This window comes from Centroberyx gerrardi, chromosome 10 (assembly GCF_048128805.1).
Source record: "Centroberyx gerrardi isolate f3 chromosome 10, fCenGer3.hap1.cur.20231027, whole genome shotgun sequence".
Classification (NCBI taxonomy): domain Eukaryota; kingdom Metazoa; phylum Chordata; class Actinopteri; order Beryciformes; family Berycidae; genus Centroberyx; species Centroberyx gerrardi.
The window spans coordinates 18,643,245-18,668,603 of NC_136006.1; the positions used below are offsets into that span (position 1 = coordinate 18,643,245).

Sequence of the window (25,359 nt, forward strand, 5' to 3'; positions counted from 1 at the left end):
CCTTACCAGTCATGCGGACCTGTCTGTCGGTCTAGGATCAACTTAATCTTTGAATCACTGCGGGAATCAATATGCAAAGATCAGATTGTTCTTTATTTCTTGAATGAATTTATCACTTCATTCATTTGCTTGTGAGAGGCCAGTTGCACAGTCATTATGGGTCTCTATCTACTAGACCCATATACAGACACATCTCTGAGATGCCATTTAGCTTAGAAATTTTTCCAAATTTGGCAAAAGATTATTTCGTTGACATGACCCTTTGGGAACAAGAAGCACAGCTTTGTTTCAACAACAAAATTAAAGCATACTCAAAAGTATGGTTTACTTAAATCAAAAGTTCTTGTTTACATGCGTAACTGCCAGTGCAGTACATCAACATTTGAGTTCTTTGCCTTGTGCTACAAATAAGAAATGTCACACCTTAACACTGATCAAAGCTCACTTTCTCCTAACAAAATAATATTGCACTTAACATCCTTGCACACCAGCCACCATAATTTTCTCACACTTAATATATATTGACTTCCTTGCCCTTGCATTCACACAGATGTAGTTTATCCTCATACAGAAACATCAGTAAGAAAGTCATCTTAAAAAAAACAGAGGGGCTAGAAATTCAACTAATTTTCATAAGGAAGTATTCTACAGTATACTTGTACAAATCTCAGGTTTTCAAGTGCTTTACAGCAAGAAGAAATAGTGTTTTCTTTAAAATAAAATGTCAGCAGGCTACTGCTCGTCCTCGTTCTCCTGGCCAGAACCTTCAGAGCGATCACCTTCCAGTCGATCTAAAGGAAGGAAAGGTGGATATTAAGGAGAGGGAGACAGAACGAGAGAAGGCAAACAAAGACCTGAAAACAACAGAGCATGTTACCCTGTTACCCACTGAAAGAATTAATCATGAATGGTTTCTGTGGTAACAGTAAGAGGCTTACTGTACCGGACATGGTTTCCCATGCACAAATACTCAACTGCCACAAATCTCATCAGAATTTGCATAAATAAATAATAACCGGGTTCTGTGAGAGTGTGTATACCTGATCTGATGTGATTGAGGGAGGCAAGCATTCGAAGCATAAAAGAGGCTGGGACTGTGATAGTATTCCTAGTCTCCTCCAGCATCAGCTCGTTCCGAGTTATTACCTTGAAAGGGGAGGAGAGGAAAGGAAAAAGCCATGAGGTGTGTGTGTGTGTGTCGGGGGGAGGGGTGCTTGAATTTGACAGAAACAACTCTCCAGACTTTTCCTCTCTGCTCATAAAAATGTAGGGAGGGAAAGCTGCCCTGACAGAAAAGACCAAGGAAAGAAGGTCTTTAAGGACTTGTGGGCCGTCTGTCATATGTTGAGAGAGCTGAAGAACAACCATAACATGCTTTTCAATCAGTTAACAGTGCTGTGATATCTATAGATAAAAAGCATAGGTGTATAGTTAGTGTTTAAAATTAAATTAATACATTAAAACAGCCAGTCTCAGATTCTGTCTGGCTCCACCCACAAGGCTGTTGGCCTCAGTCCTCTCAGCAGGCGCTTTTTAACAACAAACAATGTGGTGGAGGCCTATGCCAAGGAGAATTATCTGAACCAGACCCCACCATTTCACACCTAGTGTCTCCACAATGAATTACCATCAGCTGTAATAAAAGACTCAATATCTTGCCAGTCATACCTCGTCAGCAAGGACTCTGTTGAAGGATGGCGACTCTTCTAGGGGCGACCAAATCTTGATATCGTAGTCTATCCCTGATGAGGCAAGAACTGAAACAGAGCAGAAAATGAACCCAGATGCAAACACACACACACACACACCAGTAACATGGTATATTAAACACCATCACATCACCATGGGGCAGAGGGCCATTTGAGGCGTAGAGCGTCACTCACTGGGGTCGTAGGGGTGCGGCTGCAGGCAGTTGACCACATGGTTGTCGGCTTCGAGCAGCATGAGGTGCTCTCCAGTGTGCCTGTCCCAGATGAAGATGTGGCCGCAGTCTGAACCGCTCATCACAAAGTTGTTGCCCCAGAAACAGGACTCCTTTATCTAGACATAAAAGAAATAAAAATCACCTCCAAGTTTGGTAACTACCGGAGGCTTTCTGCTGAGGTCTCTCTAAATCGCTAGCTACTTTGATGCAAGTGGCCTGAGGTGTACCATCGTCCTGGAGTTGCGGTGGCCCTTGTAGACCATTTTGACTGAGGGTCTCCGGATATTCTGGGTCTCACTTTCTTCCATCTCTCTTCTTTCCTTCCTCCTACGAAACAGCTCCTGGATGCGGGCGGCTGCTGAGCGTCTGTGGAACACAAGCCAGCCAATACATTTATATACAAAGCACACAAAACGTAAACAAACCCAAACTATCACGTTTGCTAATGTGAAACCCATGCTTCTTTTTATTACCGAGCCAAGTCTTGACAGCTATGGTGAGACAGCCTCTAATTACGCTACCATTGATCTATTCATCCAAAATCAGTTAAACACAACTCCAAGCTAGAAAGCAGCCACTAAAAAAGGTAAAATATCTGCCTCCTCCATCCCATCTGAATCAAGCCAATATTATTCCGTCATGGATAGCCTTGCCCATTAACCAAGTGACAGCAATGTTGCTGAATTCAATCAGACACACACTGGTTCATGTAGTACGTTTGCAATGGCAAATGCAAAACATTAATTGATCTCTTTTCACAACAGATCCCATCGAGGAAATCAAATCTTTTATTTTTATTTTTTTGGGCTCCTTTCCATCAGGAAATCATGCGGACATGTTCATTCTTCATTCTCCAACTCTCGTAACAAGTTTAAAACACTGTTGTAATGATGCAGCTCACACCATTGGTGGTGTCAGTACACACATGCACGGCACACTCTGACACTACAGTTAGCCATGTATATTAGTTATACTTGTGAGTGAACTGGCCAAACCAACACAAAATCTTAATCTTGGCTACAAATCACAGTTTCTTGACGGCATATCACATGCCTGACAGGTTAGATGCTTTAGTTGCCAGTGCAAAGACTTTACCTGATCATTCTATCTCCTACTGCAGATCCTCTGGAATTAAATCTATGTGTAGTAAGATAGTCAATGGCAAGGAATCACAAAAAACAATGCAGAATACCCACCCTTTAAATGCCATGGTATACAAGAGCAATATTTGAATCCAGTAGTTACCAACATTGAAATACATGAGCTTTCTTGCTCACCAGGTTGTGTGCATAGAAACAAGTGCATCCAGTTGTGTAATGTAAGCATTACATTGCGGTCCATACCTCTGTCCCTGTCCTCCTCTGAACCTCGCCGAGGGGATGAGGATCGGGTCGTCATCGCTGTCGTCCGAGTCCTGGTTGGCCCGTGCGGGCTGACTCTGCCCCCCCCCTCCCTCCTGGCCCCCCTCTCCGGCGGGCTCCGCTCTCCTGCAGCCCCCCGACGTGTCCTCCATGCCCTCTGGCTGGCTCCTCTCCGGGGGTGAAGAAGTGATGCTGTCCCCCTCTGAGGAGGCTTCTGCCGGGGCCTGGGCTGAGGAGCTGCCATGGGCGCTGGAGGAGGAAGCCTCACACACCGGGTCTGTGCCGGCGGTGGGCCGGCTCTGGCCGGAGGACTCAGATGGAGCTGAAGAAGCAAGAAGGGGGGTCATGTATGGACTAGGAAGAACTTTGCAATATTTCCAAACTGTATCAAGGCAACATTCTCATGATTATTCCTCATGTGACTGGAGGTTCCTCACCTTGCTCTGAGGCTGAGCGCTCTGAGGCTGAGCTCTCTGTCGACAGACTCTCTCTGCCCTGTACAGTCACAGGCTCAGATGTCTTGGGTCCTCCGTTGCCTCTAGAGCTGGATGTTCTACTACTCCTGTAGAGGAAGGAAGAGCAATCACACCCAATACATGATGCATTTATAATGATGCAAACAATGTGCAGAGTTATAGTCAAGGATCCCGTGGCTCAAACATATTGAGATTAAACTGATAAAGCTTGGTTACAGACTATATGAAACATGAATTTTCATTGCAAAAGATGAAACATATTCATCACGAAATTATCACAGTTTGCTAAAAAAACACGCATACATAATCAACGCACAAGTAGAATAAATCCAACACACGTAACACTTGCATCTGCAGTGCAATAATGCAGTAATAATGAATTCTCTCGTTTGAAATGAATGAACTTCCATCAGCGAGCACAAAAAGCGACACATTAAGTGTGTTCAAGGTGTAAGAAAAACAAATATTCTCAAGATGTAAGAACAAAATATTCTCAAATGCAACAACATAACTATAGCGGAGGTTAATCCAATTATCTGACAGATTTTCACCACGACTTCAGAGAGATGTGAGATTTAGACTCGGCTTTACTAAACATTTCTCCCACTGGTAAGCGGATCACTCACCACTCGTCTGTGAAGTCTAGCTTTATGGTGCTGGTGGTGGTTCCCTCTGAGCTGTAATGTAGGCTTAGGACTGGCTCTGCTGCACTGGGCCGACTCGTGCCGGTGGAGGTGGGAGTGCCGCTGCTGGGTGCCACTGACCCACTGGCTGGTACAGACCCAGGTTCAGCCGGAGCTGAACTCACAGCGTCTGGTCCTCCTGAGAGGGAAAAGGAAGAGAGAGAGGCAAAGGAAGTGAGAATGAATCATGATCATATTGAAATACTGGCTGTTCCGCTTAACCCAATAATTTTGGGAATAGTCTTGAGTTATTTTTCCTGTTAATCGCATTGCATACTAGGATCTTGCAAAACACACTGGAAACATGCAACCTTCTGTTGCATCACTTCCCATTGAGTGACAACACGCAACGGCAATGGGAACATGCAGCTGACACTGACAGGGTGGACAAAGGCACACACGCTGTAAGGGACACAATAATAAACTGTCACCAGCCACAGCAACATGACAGGTGAGACAGAAACACTTAAAAGACACAAGTCCAACTCCAAGCCCCTAAAGGTATCACCATACACCTCAACAGGTGAATACAGTCATACACAGGAGGATCAACCAGGCTAATATTAATGTTGGCTATTACCAGTGTTTCCTGTAGATTTAGTTTTAGTAGATGTAGGGGATGGGGATCATTTTAGTTCACTCCTGGGCCAATACCAGGATCAGTTCCACTGGCACAAAAATCTCACTTGAAAGAAGGCGGCCTTATGCCGAAACATTGTCAGTAAAAACTATTATGCATGTGGAGCTAGAGTGTGAAATGCTTTTTGGCAAAATTATAGATAATAGTACTACTCCAGAAATACAACCCAAATTGGCCAGATGGTGGCACTATGATTAAAAGTGAAAAAAAACAGCTGTTATAAAAAGGTAATAACTCCAAAATCATAGTTTGATTGACATAATCATCGGCCAGGTCACCACCAAAACTTCATCTATGGACAAAGTTCTTTAAAAAAAATGTTTCCCAGATGTCTGATAACTTCAACAAAATGACAGCTGTCCCATCATTAGAAAGCTTTGTAGATCTATTCAATGGGCTACAGCCAGCATAAGGATCAAAACATTTAAAATCAACCAATAGGGGGCACCACAAATACCAAAAATTGAAATCTTGAAATTGGGTTGACCAAATGTTAGTATTATTATGAAGCCTTTAGGATCTCCATCTGGAACATGCATACCACATGTATTCAAAATCAGTCAGAACTTGACCAATTGGCAGCACTGCTAAGCCTAAGTTGACCCAGTGATGGATGCCTATTCTACATGTTATAACTGTCACAGTCTCTCTGGATGGACGTCGATGCCACTATGAAACTTGCTATGGTTGCAACAGTCTCTCCTTTGACCCATACTGCTCCTGACCACTAAGGCCTTATATCCTTGACATTACCATTTAGGGCCTGAACCCCATAATCACCACCTGCAGCTGTGTTTGCAATTGTAATTGTTATTACTTCCACCAAGGAGGTCATGTTTTCACTCATGTTATTTTGTTTGTCTGTCTTTGTCTGCCCGTCTGTCTCAAAAACTTCTGAACGGATTTCCATTAAATCTGGTGGCCAGGTAGATGTTGGGCCAAAGAACAATTAATAAAATTTTGGTGGTGATCCGGATCTGGGAGTTCCACCATTAGACAATCGTCATTTTTTTAGCCATAACTATGAAACTAACAGACCAATGATTCAAGATGATGAATTTTTTGGCCTTTATTAGATAGTCTACATTGAAGCGAGACAAGGAAAGATGGGGGAGAGAGAGGGGGATGACATGCGCCAAAGGTCCCAAGGCAGATTCGAACACAGGACACCACAGTTATATAGTATGTGCCAACTGAGCCTCCAGGACGCCCCGTTTTCATCGTATACATTTACGCATTATTTGTATAAAAAAGTTACAGGACATAACAAGAATAAACCATGTTCTTTGAAGCTCCAAGCTGAACAAAGCCTTGAGAAAAACAAAATATAATCCAATCCACTGACCAACAAGCAAAACCAACAGAGATGGAGATTCATAAACAGAACAAAGGTGCACTGGTAGGCATTAGCGTTTCCCAAAAATAAACAGGGCCATTGACTTGGATCAGATAGACATGCTCTATCTATCCATAGGTATGTTACTAAAAAAACAGAACAGCCCTGAGATGTCCCATGCAAATACAAAAGCTGCATCACACACATGGGGGCAGAGAGAGGGGGGGGAATGGGAAAGTAAAGTGGTGGATAGAGGGAAAGCAAAAAGGAGGAAAACAAAGAAAGACTGGAGAGGTATGAGTGAGAGTGTTTGTGTGTGGGAGGGCAAAGAAGAGAAAGCAAGAGGCAGGGGGGGAGAAGACGCACCCTGCTGTTCATCAAGAGTCATGGATCCCAGCTGTTTGTTTACCACAGACGAGGGGGAATCTGGAACACAAATGACACTGACTAAACATCGGACAGAGAGGTCAAACCAGAGGGCTCACACAGTCAGGGCACACAGGGGTTAAAGTTCAAAGTCACGTTAGAAAGGATCCAAGGCCAAGCAGGAAGAGCTGTCAAACCAGCCAAAGGAAGAGCTTCATCTGATAAAGAAATGCTGTGCAAACCAAGGAAGACAATGTCACATAAGTGCAGCGTCAGTTTTTCAATTTAGACACAATAGTTCAAATATATGGGTATTATTACTTAACAGGTGACACGTTCACACATGCTTATCATTACAGACCTACTTTCAAACTGTATGACAGAGGTAGGCCTAATGAGAGCTGACGAAAATGTATTCCTACAACGTAATACAAACAGGGAAATCAACCTGTATGACAACCATCAAGTAGTGCCAGTAGTAAGCTAGGTATAACACAATAGCAAATACAAATCATATACTAAAATTCTGATTTCTTAGTACTACTTTTACTTAGAACTTGTACTAATACTAGTTTGAATCCTCAAGAGATAATAGGCTCTGGATTTTCTCATAACAAATACTGTTAAATGAGCTGAAATAACAGTCTGATAGTAGCACAAATGTGACTCAAACAGTAGCCTCAATTCTCTGTTTTGCAACTGATAGTGAGGTCTAGTTTTCACTTAGACTTTGCAAGCACTGGCCTATCAGGCTGTGAATGAATTATTAGTATTAGATGCATCACTGGCTGAATTAAACACAACCTGTTCAACAAGCTGTGATTCGCACATCAGCGTGGGATCAAACCACTGTGAATCAGATAATTATGCACGTTCTCGGTTGTGGCTACTGAGCGCTGTACTGTCTGGTTAACATGGGAGCAGTGTCACTGACCTTTATCAATCACACTCTAGTTAAGACAGCTGATCAGTGTGCATCTACAGCATCATCAGACATGGGTGAATAACCACACAAGCCATGGGGACGCCAAAGCAGAGCTCCATGTTGGCTGGTGCCACTCCAAACAGGGCAGTTGCAGTTGAAAACTCAAGCAACAAGTGGAGTGATGGAGTGAGAGTTGGGGACTGAGCATACAGTGGAAAGGTGATAAGGTGAGAGCTATAGAGGTTAATAAGGACAAGGTGCATTCTTGGCGAATGGGGAGGGGGGTAACTGTGGGATTAATGGTCAGTTCCAGCAAAAATCAGCTCTTCCTAGAACCAAACCCTCTCTGTACAAAGAGGCATCTCTGCCATGCCTAGGTAAGAGGGGTAGGGGTAGGATGGCGGGGGGAGAGGCCAGGCGAACAGCCCGTATGAAAGGGATGCCGTGGCGGGGTCGGGGGGGGGCGGGGGCAGGTAACCTGTACGAGGTTGCGTCTCAGCAGCGGCAGTAGTAGCAGCTCTTTGTGACTGTCTCTCAGGGGCTGCAGGAGAAGAAGTGGCTGTTCGCGCACCCTGTCCTGGGGGGTCGGCCAGCAGGAGTAACCTCTGCAAACGCCTACACACTAAACTTACCGGCAGCCGATGAGGACCGTACTCTAACAAAGAGGCAGAGGAAGAGAGGGAGAGTGAATGCAGGATTAGAAGACTGGGGGGAGGAAGGGGGGGGGAGGTAGGGAGGAAGGGGGAGGGGGGCTGAGGAGAGGAAGGGGGGGGGGGGCAGAAAGTGAGAAAGAAATAAAGGACATAGGATGCTGAGGGAAAAGAGAGTGAGGTGAGGCTGCTGCTTGAGTGGAGTGGCTCCAACACACACACACACACATGAGACCGAGCTAACTCTCCACAAATGAAACAGAATGAAGAGGTAGGATACTTACTTGCTGGACTGAAGAGTTAAAAATGGGGATTTCTGGGACAGTTTGTGTGAAAAGTGCACAGGTGAACGCAGCTTGTCAAACCGTCATTCAGGTCACTGGTGTGTGTGCGTTTGTGTAAGACTCTTACCTGACAGTGCAGGATCTGAGGTGGCCGTGGGCGTGGGCGTGGGCGTGGGCGTGGGTGTCGGTGTGGGGGTCCCGGTAGTGTCGGCCTGACTCCTCTGCTCCGAGTCAGGGGAGGAGGTGAGGGGGGAGGAGGAAGGGGCCGAGCTCTCCATTGACGAGGAGCTGGAGGGGGGAGGTGCTGTAACTGTTGACGATGACCCTGAGGAAGAGGAGGAAGTGGATTTAGGCATGGGGGTGGGGGCGGCAGGAGTGGCAGGTGTCTCTGTGTCCGTCTCCATGGGCCTGTCTGGGGCACGGGGCTCCTGGGTGGGGGCCTCTGCCGGGGCTGCTGGGGCAGCAGACGCCCCCTCTGGACGGAGAGCCGTTCCTGCAAACAAGAAAAGAGATGGATGTTTATCTTTTGTCAGGAGGTTTCTGCAAGTTAAACTGAAGACTTTTTAAGACATTTATAATGCCGATCTGAATCAAATGTAAGACACATCTCAACCCCAAAATAAGCCTGAATATAAAAAAAAAGGTAAAGATTCTGTACAGTTCCATGGAGCTGTTGTGGCGATGACACGCACACCTAATTAATGAATAATTATATTTGAATGTGATCTTGGGTCGCTGGCTCCATTGTTGATCAGCTGCCTTAATCTCTTCTATGGGCAATACAGTAACTACAGCTACTTGACTTGTTAGTCAACATTAGCAACTAAACTGTTAACTGCTGTAAATATAGCAAAAACATCCACAGAAGCACTGTGTATAAAAACAATGGAATTTATTATAAGATACTAGAGTATATGTCGTCCTACAATCATAAAAAGATAACCGTACAATATTGTGTGGCAGCAGTCTGTGTAAAAGACACATGAAGAACCCAGCATGACATCATCTAAAGTCATCAGCATACAGGAAGAGGATTATGGGATTTGTGTGGAAAATTACATTTATAGCTGAAGTTAAGTTTTCTTCCTTTTCAATCCTGTTCAATAAAGAATAGATATGATTTGTACAGAGCAATATTTACGACACTGACAAAATTCGCTAGCGCCCCCGGGTATAGGGAAGTAACGTCAGTCACTGACTGAACTGACTTTGGCCCTTGAAGAATACAATAAATGAAAAACAGCAGCAGTATCAGAGTATACATCTGATTTCTCACTCGAAAAGTAGTGCACAGAGAAAAAGCAACACATCAAAAACCATATTAAGGCTCAAAAGACTTTTGAAGGACCTGCAGACACAAGCATGGTTCCACATCCTCTTTACTGTATACAAAGGCACACTACTCCCACTTTTCAATATAAAAAAATGCACAGCCTGTTTGATCTGCAGTGCTCACAGGAGCTGAAGTCTCACCTCTGGGTCGTGTCTGAGGCCGGGTTCCTCTGCTGCTCTGAGCCTCACTGGCCTCCTCAAACCAGCGGGACAACATATCCGACATCCTCTGCATCAGAGACACATTGGGGCTCTGTTCTCCTAGAAGAGCGCAAAAAAATGTTTTAAAAGGTGTTTTCACACTTTTCACGCTTCCCCCCCAAATTGCCACCACCTTTTTCTACTTTAAAAGTCAGTGGGAAGCGGCTGCAAGACGAACGGAAAGCAGAACAGAAAAAGCGCTGTGCCTGGCTTCTTTTCAGCCAGAGCAGACGGACGTAAACTGCTGTTTTTTGTGAGCCACCCAAACACAACAAATAGGAGGCAAGAACACAACCTAAGATCAGTTTTGGTCAGTTAAAATGTATATCACTCTATCAATATGATGTTAATACCAACATGAAAAAGGTGGATAGGTAGACAAGACAGTAAGTGGCAATATCTGGCATGATTCTAACATCACACAATATCCCATTCACATGCCACCGTCATGCCACTTCACAGCAGAGGCTGCTATGGGTGTTGGACTACAGGTCTCATGTGGACCCTCGGAAATTAAATGGGACAGTTATTCCACCAACTAATGACTCAGTGAGTGATTTGCAATTTGTTTTGCGCAACTGAATGTAATACGGACTGACAACTAACAGAATTGGAGAAGAAAAACTGCGTACAAGGTGAATCGATTGTGTATTCGTTAAACTAAAATAAGCCGTGCTGTGTTGTGTACGTGTCAGTTGTGGTAATGATTCACTGTCCTCTTACCATCCCTCTCTCTCTCACTCTCAGGACGAGCTCGGGGTCCGGTGTCAGACCAGTCACCTCGTAGACGGAGGCGCTTCACCGGGGGCTGCCTCAGCTGTGGAAATACACCACACACACACACACGCACGCACACAGAAAGATTAGCAATCCGTCAGTCAAAGCGTGGTCAAAAATAGCCCCACTGCCAAAGCAAAACATTGCTTGTCTCTGCCACTGTCCTCTTTCAAGCGCCTCCTCCCTTCTAGCTGCACGAGGTTGCCTTCACTTTCCACTCCATGCCTCTCTGCAGGACAACAGGCTGAGGGCCAGAAATAGGAAAAGGGTCTGGGGGGGGGGGGGAGATATCAATGGCTTTACTCAGGAAACGTCGTCAGGTCTGGACATGAGTGAGAGGTGGTGAAAAGGAGCGGAGACTGAAGAGATAATGGAATGAATCAGAGAGAGAGTAGTGGGAGACGGGAAGAAGGGCAAGAGGACTGAAACAGAAAGGCCGAGAACAAGTGGGGTTACAGGTGGAGGAAAGGGAGAGAGGGGGAGATCAGGGCAGGGTCAAGTGGAGTAAAAGGGAGAGAGGGGTAATGAGACTCTCCTTGGGAGCCCTACACCTCGGCCTGGACTATTTTTGGGAGGTGGTGGAACATTGCCTGCGTCGGTCGCTGTATTTGGAAAGGAATGTGTGTGGTGGTTGCATCTAGACACAGCTGAACACACCACGAGGCTTCGAAACACTGGCACCATGATCTAGCACATTTTGTCCCCCTGAAGCCCCCCACTCACAGTCAAGACATCAATTCATCTGCCAGATGTAAAACACTGTGTGTGTGTGTGTGTGTGTGTGTGTATGTGTGTGTTTGTGTTATTATGGGTGCAGTCATCCCTTTTGAAGCCAACGATATGCAAATCTCAGCAGAACTTCATTACCCAAACTTCAGACTTCCAAACTACTTAACCAAATGGATATGATGACCTAAATACATGGCGATGCAAAAATAATATGCAAAACTGTGGCTAATCATTGTAATTTCATTTTTGTTACATGCAATTTAAGACATTTTAACTCTTTTCACTCCATATATTATTATATAATATATTACGGTATGGTACTTCCCTGTATTTTGGTCTTGTGAACATTTAACAGATTCTGAATTGAAATGAACTCCATGACTGAGGGAATTGGCTTCTATTGGCTACAATTTTGTTTTTCCTCTGACAATCTGGACCGCTACTGACAATTCATTCATTATCTCTCTATTCTTCCCTCTCTCCTCTTCCTCCCCGTCTCATCTTGACTGCTCAGGGTCATTTGCCCCCCATACTGCACTGCATCAGCCAATACGGATTTAGCAGTGATGCCTGCGGTGCACTTAGAGCAACAGACGGCCAAAACAAAGCCTGCTCTGTTTACAATAAACATCCCTTTCACTGGAGAGAGCATGACATTATCTGCATTAAAACCTCCACTGGGCCATGTGTGTTTACCTTCTAAGGAAACAGACGAGGAAGGTACATATGGTGCCCCTCGGGTAAAGCTTCAGACATTATGTTTACTGTCTAAACAAGCTGAAACGCACTTGTAAGTATTTTATCCTGCTTCAGACAGAGGCTCGAACTGTTGAACAGCCCTCATGCAGGAATCCCCTGTGGCCCGTTCTGCTGCACTGACCTGCTCTGTGTCTGCTCCTCACTGCAGCCCTACCTAACTGCATGCGTCACTGATGTTAGCTGCTAAACCATAGCTGGGAGAGGTACCAAAACTCACAACCGTCACCACTGTCCACATGGTAAGGCAACAGGTTCAAAAGGAAGATTTGGAACAATATCTCATGATGTTACAAATGTGGAAAACCACTCTGCACAAACAAGCAGGAGGAAAGCAGAAAAACATGAATCTCCTATTAGAACTGAATGTGTCCAGAAGATTGACACCCTGGGAAAAAATAAATCGCACCCCTGCACTCACTGAGACATTTATTCAAACAACACTTGAATCAGCGTGGTGGCTCACCTCCTCCCTCCTCTCCTCAGACGGGCCCTTCAGCTCTCGGGCCTGGTCATCTTTGGGATCAAACAGGTAGATGTAGTCAGAGGAGTAGCTGACCAGCACCTCCTGACCGTCCCCGCTGTAGCAGAGAGACGTCACTCGGCACGACTTGTTGGACAGGTGGGCGGGAACGAACCTCACGCACATGCCTGTCGTCCCGCGGCCCATGTAGTTACCTGAGGGTGAGGAAGAGCAGCAGTGTGACACTGAGCAAGTCTGCTGTTGTACTCAAAGCAAGTCGCCATGAATAACAATATCAGCTAAAAGCCTAAAATGCAATGTAAATGTAATCCCATTACATGACAAAAACTTGTGATGTAAGAGGACGGCGAGCAGTGCAGTTTACCCGTAGCTCTGGTGCCCAGCATGCGTCTGTCGTAGATGCGCACCGAGCTGTCGGAGCAGCCCACAGCCAGGTAGTAGGGCACCAGTGGAGAAATGGATATGGAGGTTGCTGCCCTTCGGCAGTTTATCAGGATGTCCTGAAATCAAAGCGAACACAATGACATCAAGTATGAAAAGCTATCGCTAAAGCAATTTATGTCCCAACAAAAACAATACAAAGAGAGTAGTAAGGCTTTGTTGTGTTTACATCTCACTGGTAAAGCTTTGTTGTTTAGTTATTCGAGTACGGTCCACTGATGATTGTATAAGTTACTAATCTATTGTATATCCTGCATCATCTTGAACAGTAATTCGGGTTGGCATTTTCTGTATACGTTTTTTTGTAGATGTTTCCGTGTGTGTGTGTGTGTATGCGCGTGTGTGTGTGTGTGTACAGGATTGGAGGGGGGTAATTTTGCTTCTGAGGCCCATTGGCCCATTCCAGGATCAGCGCCAGTAGGAATTGTATTTTAAGAATGGCCTTTTTTTGGATATTTATACAATGATATAAGGACAGCTGTGCTGTAGTTACAATAGTTAGGGCAGGTTGAGCAATAAAGTTAGATGATGAATCCACCGCTGCTAAATTAATGTTGTGGGATAGTTGATAAATGGAGGCAACGCTGTCTGGTGAAACTCTTCTGACAGCTCTAACGTCACAGGTACTGATCTCAAGCATGAAATACGAGAGGATGCAACACATCCTAGAAGTGCAAAAACTCTCACACACACACACATACACACACGTCAGTCAACAAGTCAACTCCCATTGACGCAGCTGGGCATCAGGCCAAGAAAACAGTCTCTCTCTCTTTCTCCCACCAGGAACTACTCCAGTGACAGAAAGCAGCTTGGGCAGAGAGCGGTACTGAGGACGAAGTCATATAAGAGGTGGGGGGGAGGGTCGCTTCTTATATTACATGAAATCAATACCACATCCAACAACCAATAAAAAGAGATAGCTGGAGAAGAGAATGAAGAAACACATGTTGACAAACTAAATTGTGAACACCATGAACCCAGGCTCATTTAACTTTACAGGAGACCCATTTTTGATCCAAAAAAACTTTGATCAAAGTGTGCTTTCTTATTCAATAATTGGTACTTCAAACAAAATAATTTATTGACCCCTATTATGTAATATACAGTTTTAATGCACTGAATGCGAAGTAGAGGGTAGTAGTAAATGAGTGAACAGATATTAGTGTTACAGAGACCCTGCCCTCTATGTCAATGCATGACGAATCACTAAATGAAAGGAGAAGAAATATCACAGATGTCACCGTACGTCTTTGCAGTCTTCTTTAGTGCAGCTAGTCTTCATGCGCAGGTCAAACCATCGGACTGTGCCGTCCTCCCCGCATGACAGAAACGTGTAGGGGTCATTTGGTACCGTCATAATCTGCCGAAACAACAAGGGTGGTCGAGGGCAGCAGAAGGGGAGAGAAATGCATGTTAAAAAAGCAGAGGCCTAATTTCAACTTCTAGTGAAAGTGGGTCGCTGGATAGCTTCTCTGAAAGGTTGATGAGCAGTTCTCCTGTTCAGTAGTACCTCATAAGCCGTCCCATAATGGCAGGTGAACTGACACTGTCTGTTGTACTCGGGGCTCTTTTCAGTGTGGGTGTAGTAGATGATGCCGTCCCCGGAGCAGGAGATGATCTCCTGGTCGTTGGTGTGGGGCATGAACTTCGCACTGAAGATGTTCGCCCGATGACCTGACCGTATAGACTTCTTGACCTGAGGAGGAGTAGAAAACATGAGGGGGCCGATTAAGTAGGCTGGTTGAGAGCTTGTAGAGTGTGTGTGTGTTGTTGCCAGCTTTTGAGGTTTGTTGATTTGGCTGTTCTTCAAGTCAAATCATATGAAAAAACATTTTTAACCTCCTTGAGAAAAGGACACACAAAATTTTCCATCGCAACTGAGTGCCATCTGAGTGGCTCAGTTGTCAAGAAAGTAGGCCTCATCTGTTGCTCACTCATGGAAAACGGCTCCTTTTGTGTCGCCATAAACAAATTATATGATATCTGAAGTTGTATAAATGAAGTCAGTGTACATGAATTACTATGTACCTTTCTGTTGTATGGGTTGGTGATGACCAGAAAGGTATCGTCTGACCCTGATAGAATGTATTCTCCTGTGTCGTTCCAGGATATAGTGTTGACCTGTGGGGAGAAAGGGCCGCACATTATATAGAGAGAACATTAAGAGAATTCATATACAATGTACAGCTTAAGTACTATAGAACATCATTTATCTGAACCCCTGAAGAACGGAGCACTTACATATATCACCAAGGAAATCCCAAGTTGTAACATTTGTTTATAGCCTTGATTACACAATAGAGTTGTGTATAATTACAAATCACTTCCATTATCTGTCCTTAGATTACCATCGGTCTATACTCACAAATTGTTACCAAATTGCAATCATCAATGCAACTAAAGTAGAGCACAAGAACATTTAGTTTCACCGTTTGCCATCACTCTGTGGATCAATATTTCATTATTTTCAACTGCTTCAAATTCTTCAAAGTTCAGAGACTTGGTTCAAATAATTTGTGTGGCAACCACATTCACTGTTTCACCATCAAACTATTGCTTTCCATTGCCAAAGACTACCGCTGGTGCAACCAACCAAATTACACTCCAAATGAAGGATTTCATTCCCCTTGTTGCCTGTCCTCTTGCCCCATCTCACAAAATGCTTTTAAGAACTCAGGCTTGCTGTAATCTCTGAGAAACTGCACATCACCTGAAGTAGGTTACAAAATGTATTAGATTAAGTGGTTGTAGGCAAATCTGTCTCTCCTCCTTTTATGAAATTAAAAATTACTAGACGGACAGTAACAGACAGGCAGATTCTGTTTAGGGAGGGGGAAGGGGTAAACTGCATTGGAAACTGAAAGATTTTATTTACCCACACACACACGGGCGTGAGAACAATCAAATATCTTGTGTTACATGGTACATTATAGAGACTCTGGTACGCAACAGGTCTGAGTCTTTGTCAGGAGTCTTTATGCACCCGTCCACTCAGCAGCCTGACGCCCAGTAACAAACACTGCAGGCTGCAGCTTCCAAAGGCAGATTTTAGTCCACCTGGCACAACCGACATCTTAGTCATCAAGTCACAAATTAATGTTTCTTAAAATGTCATTTCATACTTTGTCCACTAGGGATGTGAATCTCTCATTCTTGAGATGAATTACAATTTAGGCATTAAGCAGATACTCTTATCCAGAGCGACTTACAAGTGCAACAGTAAAATAAGTGAATATTCCTCAAGCATCAACAGTTCAGAGTGCCATGAAAACAAGAAAGTGCTTAATCAAGAAAAGTAAAGCAAGAACATCCCTCCTATCAGCAGATATGTTAGGTTGATGAGCAAGTGTGAGTATAATAATATAATAACAAAGACATAGTAACAACAAGTGCCTTAGTGTGTGTGTGTGTGTGTGTGTGTGTGTGTGTGTGTGTGTGTGTGTGTGTGTGTGTGTGTGTGTGTTGGGGGATACGCAGGATATGAACCCAGGTTAGGGTAAGGGGTCAGGGTTGGCTCCTTCAGCCAAGATAGGGCTAATTAGTCCTTATAATATAAAGCGTCCAAATAGAACCACTGAAGTGACAGTGTTTCTGTAAATTAAAAAGATTCTAACTAATTCTAATTGTAATGCAATGGCAAGACGCAACTACTTTTTGTTTCTGATTGACTTTGAAATGTTTGATTTGCTGTAAAAAGTAGACTTAAAATGTATCAGTCACTAAATGCATGTGTGAAAAACCTGAGAATAATCATCACGAGCAACTAAGGTCTACAGAAAACTTCAATCATGGCATTGATGCCATGATTGATGCCATGACATGATTGATGGCATTTGACATTTTTTCCTGCATATCAAAGTGTTTCATGGCATTTCAAATGAGTTTGACACTTCCAAGTCGCTGCTTAGAGCCGACAAGTGGTTCCAATGAATATTCCCACGTCACTTGAACGCAGCATAAGCTACAGCCACATTCACCAAGGGAGGGGGGCTAGTCTGGCAGAGCACGATTTGTAGGGAGCAGGAAAGATGTAAAAGAAAGAAAAGATTCATTCAATATTCATGATTTTGACTCTCAAATTGGGTTTCCCCTGTCAAAACACTGGCAATATGACTAACCCTAACCCCCCCCCCCACACACACACACACAGCTTATCCCAGTCATGTAAGTTTGAATTGGTACAGCTGTATCTTACACAGCTGGCCTGGTCTAGTCAAATCTCCTATTATCACCTGTGTGGCATTCACCTGCATGGCAGCACGTATGTGTTGCCATGCAACATTCAGCATCCTCTATCTCTAGTGGAGACAGAAGGAGTGAATCAAGCTCATTAGGAATCAGTATAGATTATGAGGCCATGATGGACTGAGAGCCATTTGGATACTTAGCCAGGACATCAAAGTTACCATCTCTAAGTGCCATGAGATTTTCAGTGACCACAGGGTCAGAACCTTGGTTTGTTGCTACATCCAAATGGCGTTTCTCTGATGTTTCATCTCTGCCCTGGGCATGGGGGGGTTCCTTCATAGATCAGAGGAATTAAAGCCTCTTAACTTCTCCCTCAACACCCAGACCAGCATCACCAGGTCTCCTATCCAAGGCCGGACCAGGGCAAGGCCCGCTAAGCCACAGAGACAGCAGGAGGACATAGATACACTCAGAACATCCAGGTACTAGCATGATACAACTTATCTGAGAGCAAATCGAGTCTGTTGACAGCAGGGAGGACAAATATTTGACAGCTTAACATGGCCAATATGACAGACTGACAAAAATAGAAAATAGATGTTTAGATTTGGGTCACCAGCTACCTAAAAATATAAAGTCCAGATGGGAATCTGCAAACGGGGGATGAGAACCCCACCATTGTCCCCCCCCACCCCCACCCACCCTCTTAGCCCGGCTTTTCTTTGTGTATCTATTGTGGCTGCTGAGATGGAAAGAGATGGACATGCGATTGCCATCAGCGCAAACACATCATACATCCGTTATATGGGTTGAGTCAGAACAGCACTGGTGGTGACTTTGGAGGGCACTTCTTCCTCCATCACTTACTGTTGACGTGAGACAAGGAATGACAGCTTGAGCAGGAGCACAGAAAGTTTTGGAGAACTACTTTAAGACCTGGGCCCTGCATGAAGAGGACGCTGCTGCAAGAAACATTAATCCATTTCCAGGCCATAGTGTTAACCCAGGCCACTAAAGTTTGCCTATACATTGATTAAATAGCTAATGTATTCACAACATGCCAGTAAAAAACATTCCTGAAAACCCCTTTAACTGTGAGGGTTGTGAGTAAGAAATACTGAACTGAGCCTCTCCTTGGACTTCCATGCTGTGGCTGTTTTGGTTCTGGTGTATCGGACAGAGTGATTGCCTGGGTGATAGAGTGACTGGGCGTGTGACTGTAATGTCAGCTTCAGGTTTCTCTGAGGCATTAGCAGCTTGGCCCGAGGCCAAAGCTCTGCTCGCTGTCAGACCCAACGTTTCACACACTGACTGACAGAGAGAGGAAAGGTGACATGATGGGTTAAGGGACAGGACGCACACAGGCAATTTTTCAAAGAAATAAACACATAAAAAGGACAGACACAGAAACATGTTGTGGGGGCACTTACACAGCCATCATGTACATTCAGTGTCGCCTCGAGTTTAAGCCTCTGGACAAATTCTTTTCTACCTGTGAAAACAGAAAAAAGGGAAATTTTAAAAGCCTACCAGGTCAGCTTCCTAGCTTGTATTTCTCATCTGTTGTAGGCTAGCCCATATGTTTTTTTATTTTTTTTATTTCAGTTAAGTGCAAAGTGAGCATGGAGTGGGATTAAATGTCACATTAAACATTTGCATTCAGTATTTCCGTAGCATGTAATGTATTATTCATCCAGGAGAAGCCTCCCTCGCATCTGCTGGCACCATTAGAGGAAACGGAGTAGAGAGAGAGAAATAAAAAAAAAAAGCCCTGCAGAAATTATATTGCTGTAAGATAAAACTATAAATGCAGGAGAACAGGCTTGATAAGGCCACACTTTACCTGGCCATTCAGTTTTCTCTATAACACAGTAGCAGTTAATACCAAACTGGTCTTAAATGTCACCATTAAAAAAATAATAAGATTAGAAATCACTTTGTTGTTTTAGTGAACATCTCTGTGCAATATCATGAGTTGAGAGAAAAACATTTGTTCCTCCTTTTAATATGTGAGATCACACTGATGAAGAGCTCCATAGAGATTTAACTGAAAAAGACACAAAAGGATGACAGTAAGATCCAGTAGAGGGGTTGTGAGTTATGGGTAAATTTTTCAGTTCAAAACGGTGATAAACCAAAACGCTAGTGTATAAAAAGGGCCAACATTTTGTCCTCAAAGTCAGTTTTCCCTTCATTGTCAGAGAAGCAGGTTCAGGATGGCATCACATATTGAAGTCATGGTCCTTGGGGTTCTGGCTTTGAAGAGTCCTTTCATAAACATGTATTAAACTAGACAGAAAATAAAAGAAACAAGTATAACGTACATGCTTGTTGTTCTTTAAATATATGAAGTAAGGACTTTAAAACTCTGAGGTTCTGACAAAGTGAAGCATTAACCGTTTGTGAGCCACGGCTAGTCCGGTCTAGTCTAGACAAATCATTCATGTAGAGGTGGAAGGAAGTCTTATGTTCCAAGCTTCACAATGACAGATGCCCACGTGGATCCACAGCATGAGGCCAACACCAAGTGTACATTACATAAAGGCAATAAAAAAAGAACTATGGCAGACATCCATTTACACCTGAGATGTCTCTGTGACCTGCTGTAATGAAAAGGATCTACCCGAAACACTGAGACTTGTGGACCGGCTCCAAGCAGGTAAGCCCGAAACCGAGGTGTCATTTTTAATTTAGAGAGGGGGTGGCTGCTAAAGGAAATATCCACCTTCAGATACTCTTACACCGTTATATATCATCAATCTGTGACGTTCACTGCATTCCAGGAGTTATTTTGATGTTAATGTTGTAATTTACTATTTGTTGTATCCACTTTCCCTCAACCTGCCTCATCTACTTCTGCTTCTACTTCAGTATGTGATTTCCTGCATTTCCCAGAATACCTTTCAACAATCCCAAGAGAAGGGGCGCAAGCGTATTGCTTTCAATCAAATACGGGCATATGGGCACATAAATATAGTTAGCTAGCCAAATGGTTCATAAACATGGGGGCGTGTCTATGCTCACCACCTCGCCCCTTACTCAAAACGCAAGCCGTCTTATGGCTGCATTGCATTCTGGTCTATTGAGGCTACTGTGGGTGGAGAAATTGGCATCTCTGGATCATCTTTGATGTATTTTCCCTGAATGATTGTTGAAAGTCAGTGCAAAATGGTGAGTCTTGAAAGAAGCTCTTGATCTCTTTGATTCTGAGGCACTGACATTAAAAACTGCCTTTCGCATTTTAGATAGCTGAAGAATTTTGTGCCATTAAACTCAATTGTAGCTGGGCTGGAAAGATCTCAATGTATGCATAGGAATAAGAAAAATACACCACCAAACAACCCAGAAATGCAAGGTACATTGTCAACAGCCGTTCTTTAAACAGTGTTTAAGGATTAATTTTTTCCTTTATTAGTCATTCACTCTTAATACAATTTTGCAGCTCAGTGCCAATGATATAGAACAAACAGATTAAAATGGTCAAAGCACATCCCTACAGACTACCAACACCTATGATGGCTTATAGGAAATGACTCAACTGCCCTGGCAAGCAAATCCTACAATCACCTAGCTGGCACTGAAGTGTTTCTCACTGCTGTTGCATTTAAAGAATAAAACAATGCATTCAACTGATAGCAAAAAATGCAGGCCAACACAAGAGCACTTCTTTGTCAGTAATGGAACAATGCATCCAAAATAGGGCTGCAAGAAACTTATTCCTGTTGATAACTTCACAAAGCTGTATGCCCTATTATTATTGTATGCCCTATATCTAACTTTGTGATATCTACAGACCAAAATCAAAAGATGATCACCGACTGCTGAGTACATTTTATTCCTGCATATCAAAGTGTTTCATGAAACACCTAGCTGCTACTAACTTGAATGTCAAAATGTCACGCAAATTATTTATTATTAATTATTTAATTATATTTCCTTTGCATTTTTGATTGCTGCTGTTTTTCCCCAATAGAAGCATGTTGTGCCAGTTGCTAACACAGGAGGTGTTGGCTCTTCATATTATGTTATAACTGTCTTATTTTTGCTCATTAAGGCTCCTGTGTGCTATTGGAGTCTTCCTGCATCACCATGCAAAATCCAGCCCAATGGCAATATTAACACTGAAACCTCTCTAAAGGGCAGGGGAATCCCTACTAGAGGAAATATACATTTGCTTTGCTTTATATCTTTCTCACGTTTGCATTGGTCTCCAGAGGAACGATATAAAGAGATGCTCATTCAGCTTCCCTGGAAGTGTCTTTGTAGTCTTGGCTGGGATTTACCATAGATCCCTGCTTGATGCCCCCACCCTCCTTTGAGCTAAATATATCATATAACAGGTCTGACCCACAGGTCACTGTGTGGATCCCCTGCCCACAGACAATGACAGCTCTAACCACATCCCAGTCAAGCTAAATACAGCACTAGCTAAATCCCTGTGGCACCTGCCCCACCTCTATAGGCTTTTAAATCTTCACTCAACCATTGTCAGGTGCCCACTGTTGGACAAGCCACATTACAAGTCTTATAAACCTTTCCGTCTAGCAGTATGCCTGCAGTGCTGTCCTCTGTTTACACTGCAGCCGTTTGGTGTTCTCTCAAAACAAACACAGGAACAGACTAGCATCACAACGCTGTATCACAAAGGAAAGAGAAATGACAGGCTCATTTTCTGTCTGAAGAAGTGCTGACAGAAAGCCAGATATCTATGAGCAGTATTCCTGTAGGAATACACAAGACTAGTGAGTTTTATGAACTTGTCCTAGTTAATCTTTCTAAATCAAGAAAAGAGGATATGAAACTTGAATGAGAAAAGAGATTGTGAATCCTTTCAAACCACATGGCACAGCTACCTTTGCACACTCATAACATAAGCTGTGCATCTGTCGAGTGGCCACCTATATTGACAAAGTCTATGCTGCAATTTCTGGGCAAACCAATGGAAGCTTTGAATGTGGAGATAAATGTGATTTTGCTCTGCAACTCTATAAAGTCCAGCAGCGTCGAGGATTATGATCAAATATTAATCCCATCCCACATATCTAGCAGCTCTGGAAGAGAAAGTGTAATTGTAACCGAGCAGGCTTCCTTTCTTTCACAGATCTGAATTATTTCTGTTTAAAGGCATTTAAAAATCACCAAAACATCATGAATGACATTGATTGTTGTTATTACACTGAATAGCTGTTGAACTTGCAAAACGAATATCAACTGAAACAGCATGCTATCAGTTAACTAGTGAACAGCTAGCATGGACCAAAATCATCTTTGCTTTTTCTGTCAGTCCATCTGATCCTCCACCACATACAAAGCCTGTAGCTGGGTTAGCTAAGGTTAACCAATGCAATGGCAAATTAATGTTTGTGTTTGGGATCTGGAGCATGTCTGAGTTCACGTAGCTTACAAGTGGCTGGTTTTGTTCTTACCTAAGTAGTTGGTCCTGATGATATTAGGATCGTTGTATCCAATTGAGCGTTTATTTACATCCCAGACCAGGTTGCCAGAGCAGGACATTGTGACCGAGCGTAGCTTTTTAATAATAACATTGAAATTGTAAGCTAACCCTTTCTTCTGGATGTCGTCTTTATCGTCGTTTTGGTTCTGCCATCGAGATCAGTCCCAGCCCTGTCGGGGCAGCGCTAGCTAGCTACGATATCCAACATTAGCATCGCTGTTGGGAAAACCTTCCCAGCTCCTCTTGTCCCTTCGCTGCCCCTCAGTCTGAGTTAACGCTGTATGTTTCCCTGCTGTTGTTTGCTATCTGCCTCGCTAGCCTAGCTTGGTTTACTTCTCTCTAGCAGACAGCAGTCCGGCTGTAGCCAATAAATAATAATGAGCTCCCAGTCCCAAACCCCAATAACCACAAACAACGCGATGAACGCATTTTGGCAGATGTTAGGTGCGCTCGCTCTAAGAAGACGAGAAGCTGCCGGGGTGGAGCAGTATTACTAGAAGGTCTTTGTCATGCCCCGAGAAAAGTTCAGAAATTCAGCAAATGCGGTAATCTTGGGCCATTTGCGTTTTTCATTATCTTACAGTAATTTTACTCAATGGAAAAACTATCTCTTTCTTTGTCTCAATCAAATACATTTCGATTAAATTCACTTGAATTTCATATCTTTTCTTGGAATTAATGTTTGTGGGAAACAAATAACATAGAAATAGATAACTTTAGGATAGAATAAGACTGTGTGTATTGTCTTTACCATGTCATAGTAAAAAAGCACAAAAGAGTCCTCTACAGCATGTGAAGTGTGTGTGCAACGTGATGGTGGTGATGGGAAGTTACTAGTTTAAGTAACGGCCACAGGTGAGAGTGCATCACGAGGTTAAAATGTCAGCTTACTCAAAATTATAACAGTCTAAACCGCAGACTTGTATGTATGTGAAGAATCAATTGAAACCAGTTTATGAGGAACTTAGTCTGGAACATATTATAATCACGCTGTACCTATTTTTAAGATGTTTGTTACACTGTATAAAAGAAAGTTTTAAGATCCTCTTTCCTTAGAGACTGCTCTACGATTGCATGACTAATATGCTAGAGTCCTCTCTCCATGTACATGTGTAAGGAATAAAGACTTGTATTCACAGAGACATCTGATTCAGCATATTAATCCAGGTACTTAGGGGATCATTTTTCCCTGACATGTTAATATTAACAAAATTAACAATATTGTTAGATTAATAGATTAAATTACAAAGTGTGACCTAATAAAATACAGCATAATAAAAAAGTAACAATACATGCTCTTCCTCTTGTATCAGTGTGTGTGTGTGTGTGTCAGTATGTCTTTGGTAGTGGATCTGGGTTGCTCCGTATTCAGCTCCCATACCCACAAACTGCACTGCAAAGTGAGTATCAGCAGATTTTAAGCGTATGCAACTAGTGTTTGCATAATTAAAGACCCCTCTCTTTCTCTCTGTCTTTCTCTCTCTCTCTCTCTCTCTCTCTTGTTCTCTCGGGTTTAGGGCTTTATCATTAGGAGAGTCTGCTGTGGGTTCAAGCCTCGTGTTGGCAAGCGTTTGATCTGCTGAAGTGTCCTTGAGCAAATCAGTGGCTCCCTCCAGCTGCAGGACTGCTGCTCTGCACTCTGCCCTCCCTGCAGGCAGGAGGCCCCTTCAGCGATCAATACAATGTCATTACATGACATTTCAAAATCATCGGTGGCTTATTTGCAACCTTGGCTGTACAGGGGGAACCAAAACAGTTGTGCAGTGTGTTGTTGGGTATTTGTGGGTTTCTCCTCTAGTTTACTAAAAGTCTTTCTCCCATCTACAGCTTGTCATTGCTTTCTAACCAGAACTAAGAAGTGTGACTTTGTAATCTTTTGAACTGATTGCTTTTAGCTCAGCTGGGTCTGTGCTTGACAAAACCCTTTGACATCACCATTTTCATGCTTCACTGGAAACAAGTGACTCCTGAGACTCTGGAACTACAAGGGATATTTGGTTAGCTAGTGGACTATCTTGCTTTAAGTTGCCAAAAACTGTCATATCATATTAATAAGCTCTATAAGGTTTGTATTGATTGACTTACAACTGTGTCCTGGATAATTTTGGGTTGTAGTATTCCTATAATGTCCCATTTATTTCGTCCACACCCTGTATTTCTTATCTAGACAAAGCTTGACTGATTGACCCTTTTGACACGTTCATCAAAAAGTCTAGATCTGGATCAAAATTTCAAAAAAAAAAAGTGAAGAGTAAACCTGTCAAAACTCAGTTTGCTCTCCTTTGTCCATTTGTACAATAGAGTTTACCTACCTTTTTAGGCTGGCACAAATATTTATGACAGAAATT

The 25,359-nt window shown here is 43.3% G+C and overlaps 1 protein-coding gene across 3 annotated transcripts; it reads right to left on the minus strand.

Annotated features, from left to right (window-relative positions):
- Positions 1–72: 72 nt before the first annotated feature.
- dcaf6 (ddb1 and cul4 associated factor 6) lies at positions 73–23,405 on the minus strand. Of its 3 annotated transcripts, XM_071919728.2 has the most exons (20): positions 22,983–23,405; positions 18,987–19,048; positions 15,397–15,489; positions 14,879–15,064; positions 14,615–14,728; positions 13,289–13,424; positions 12,907–13,118; positions 10,902–10,995; positions 10,119–10,238; positions 8,773–9,138; positions 6,787–6,846; positions 4,388–4,583; positions 3,723–3,847; positions 3,268–3,607; positions 3,020–3,061; positions 2,152–2,290; positions 1,884–2,040; positions 1,669–1,757; positions 1,041–1,146; positions 73–791 (listed from the first exon to the last, which is right to left on the minus strand). In XM_071919728.2, exons 1-20 carry the CDS (start codon positions 23,068–23,070, stop codon positions 733–735), a joined length of 2,784 nt encoding a protein of 927 aa, XP_071775829.2. In that variant the 5' UTR covers positions 23,071–23,405; the 3' UTR covers positions 73–732. The 3 variants fall into 3 exon arrangements, with proteins under 3 accessions (XP_071775829.2, XP_071775830.2, XP_078142187.1); XM_071919729.2 differs by lacking the exon at positions 6,787–6,846; XM_078286061.1 differs by lacking the exon at positions 3,020–3,061.
- Between the last annotated feature and the right edge of the window lie 1,954 nt (positions 23,406–25,359).

Excerpts from the sequence above, each read along its gene's own strand:
- dcaf6 (XM_071919728.2), bottom strand. The coding sequence starts at position 23,070 with ATGTCCTGCTCTGGCAACCTGGTCTGGGATGTAAATAAACGCTCAATT. Across the intron at positions 14,729-14,878 it reads ATTATGGGACGGCTTATGAG|ATTATGACGGTACCAAATGA; the intron begins GTACTACTGAAC and ends TTGTTTCGGCAG. Across the intron at positions 3,062-3,267 it reads AGAGGAGGACAGGGACAGAG|ATTTAATTCCAGAGGATCTG; the intron begins GTATGGACCGCA and ends TACTACACATAG.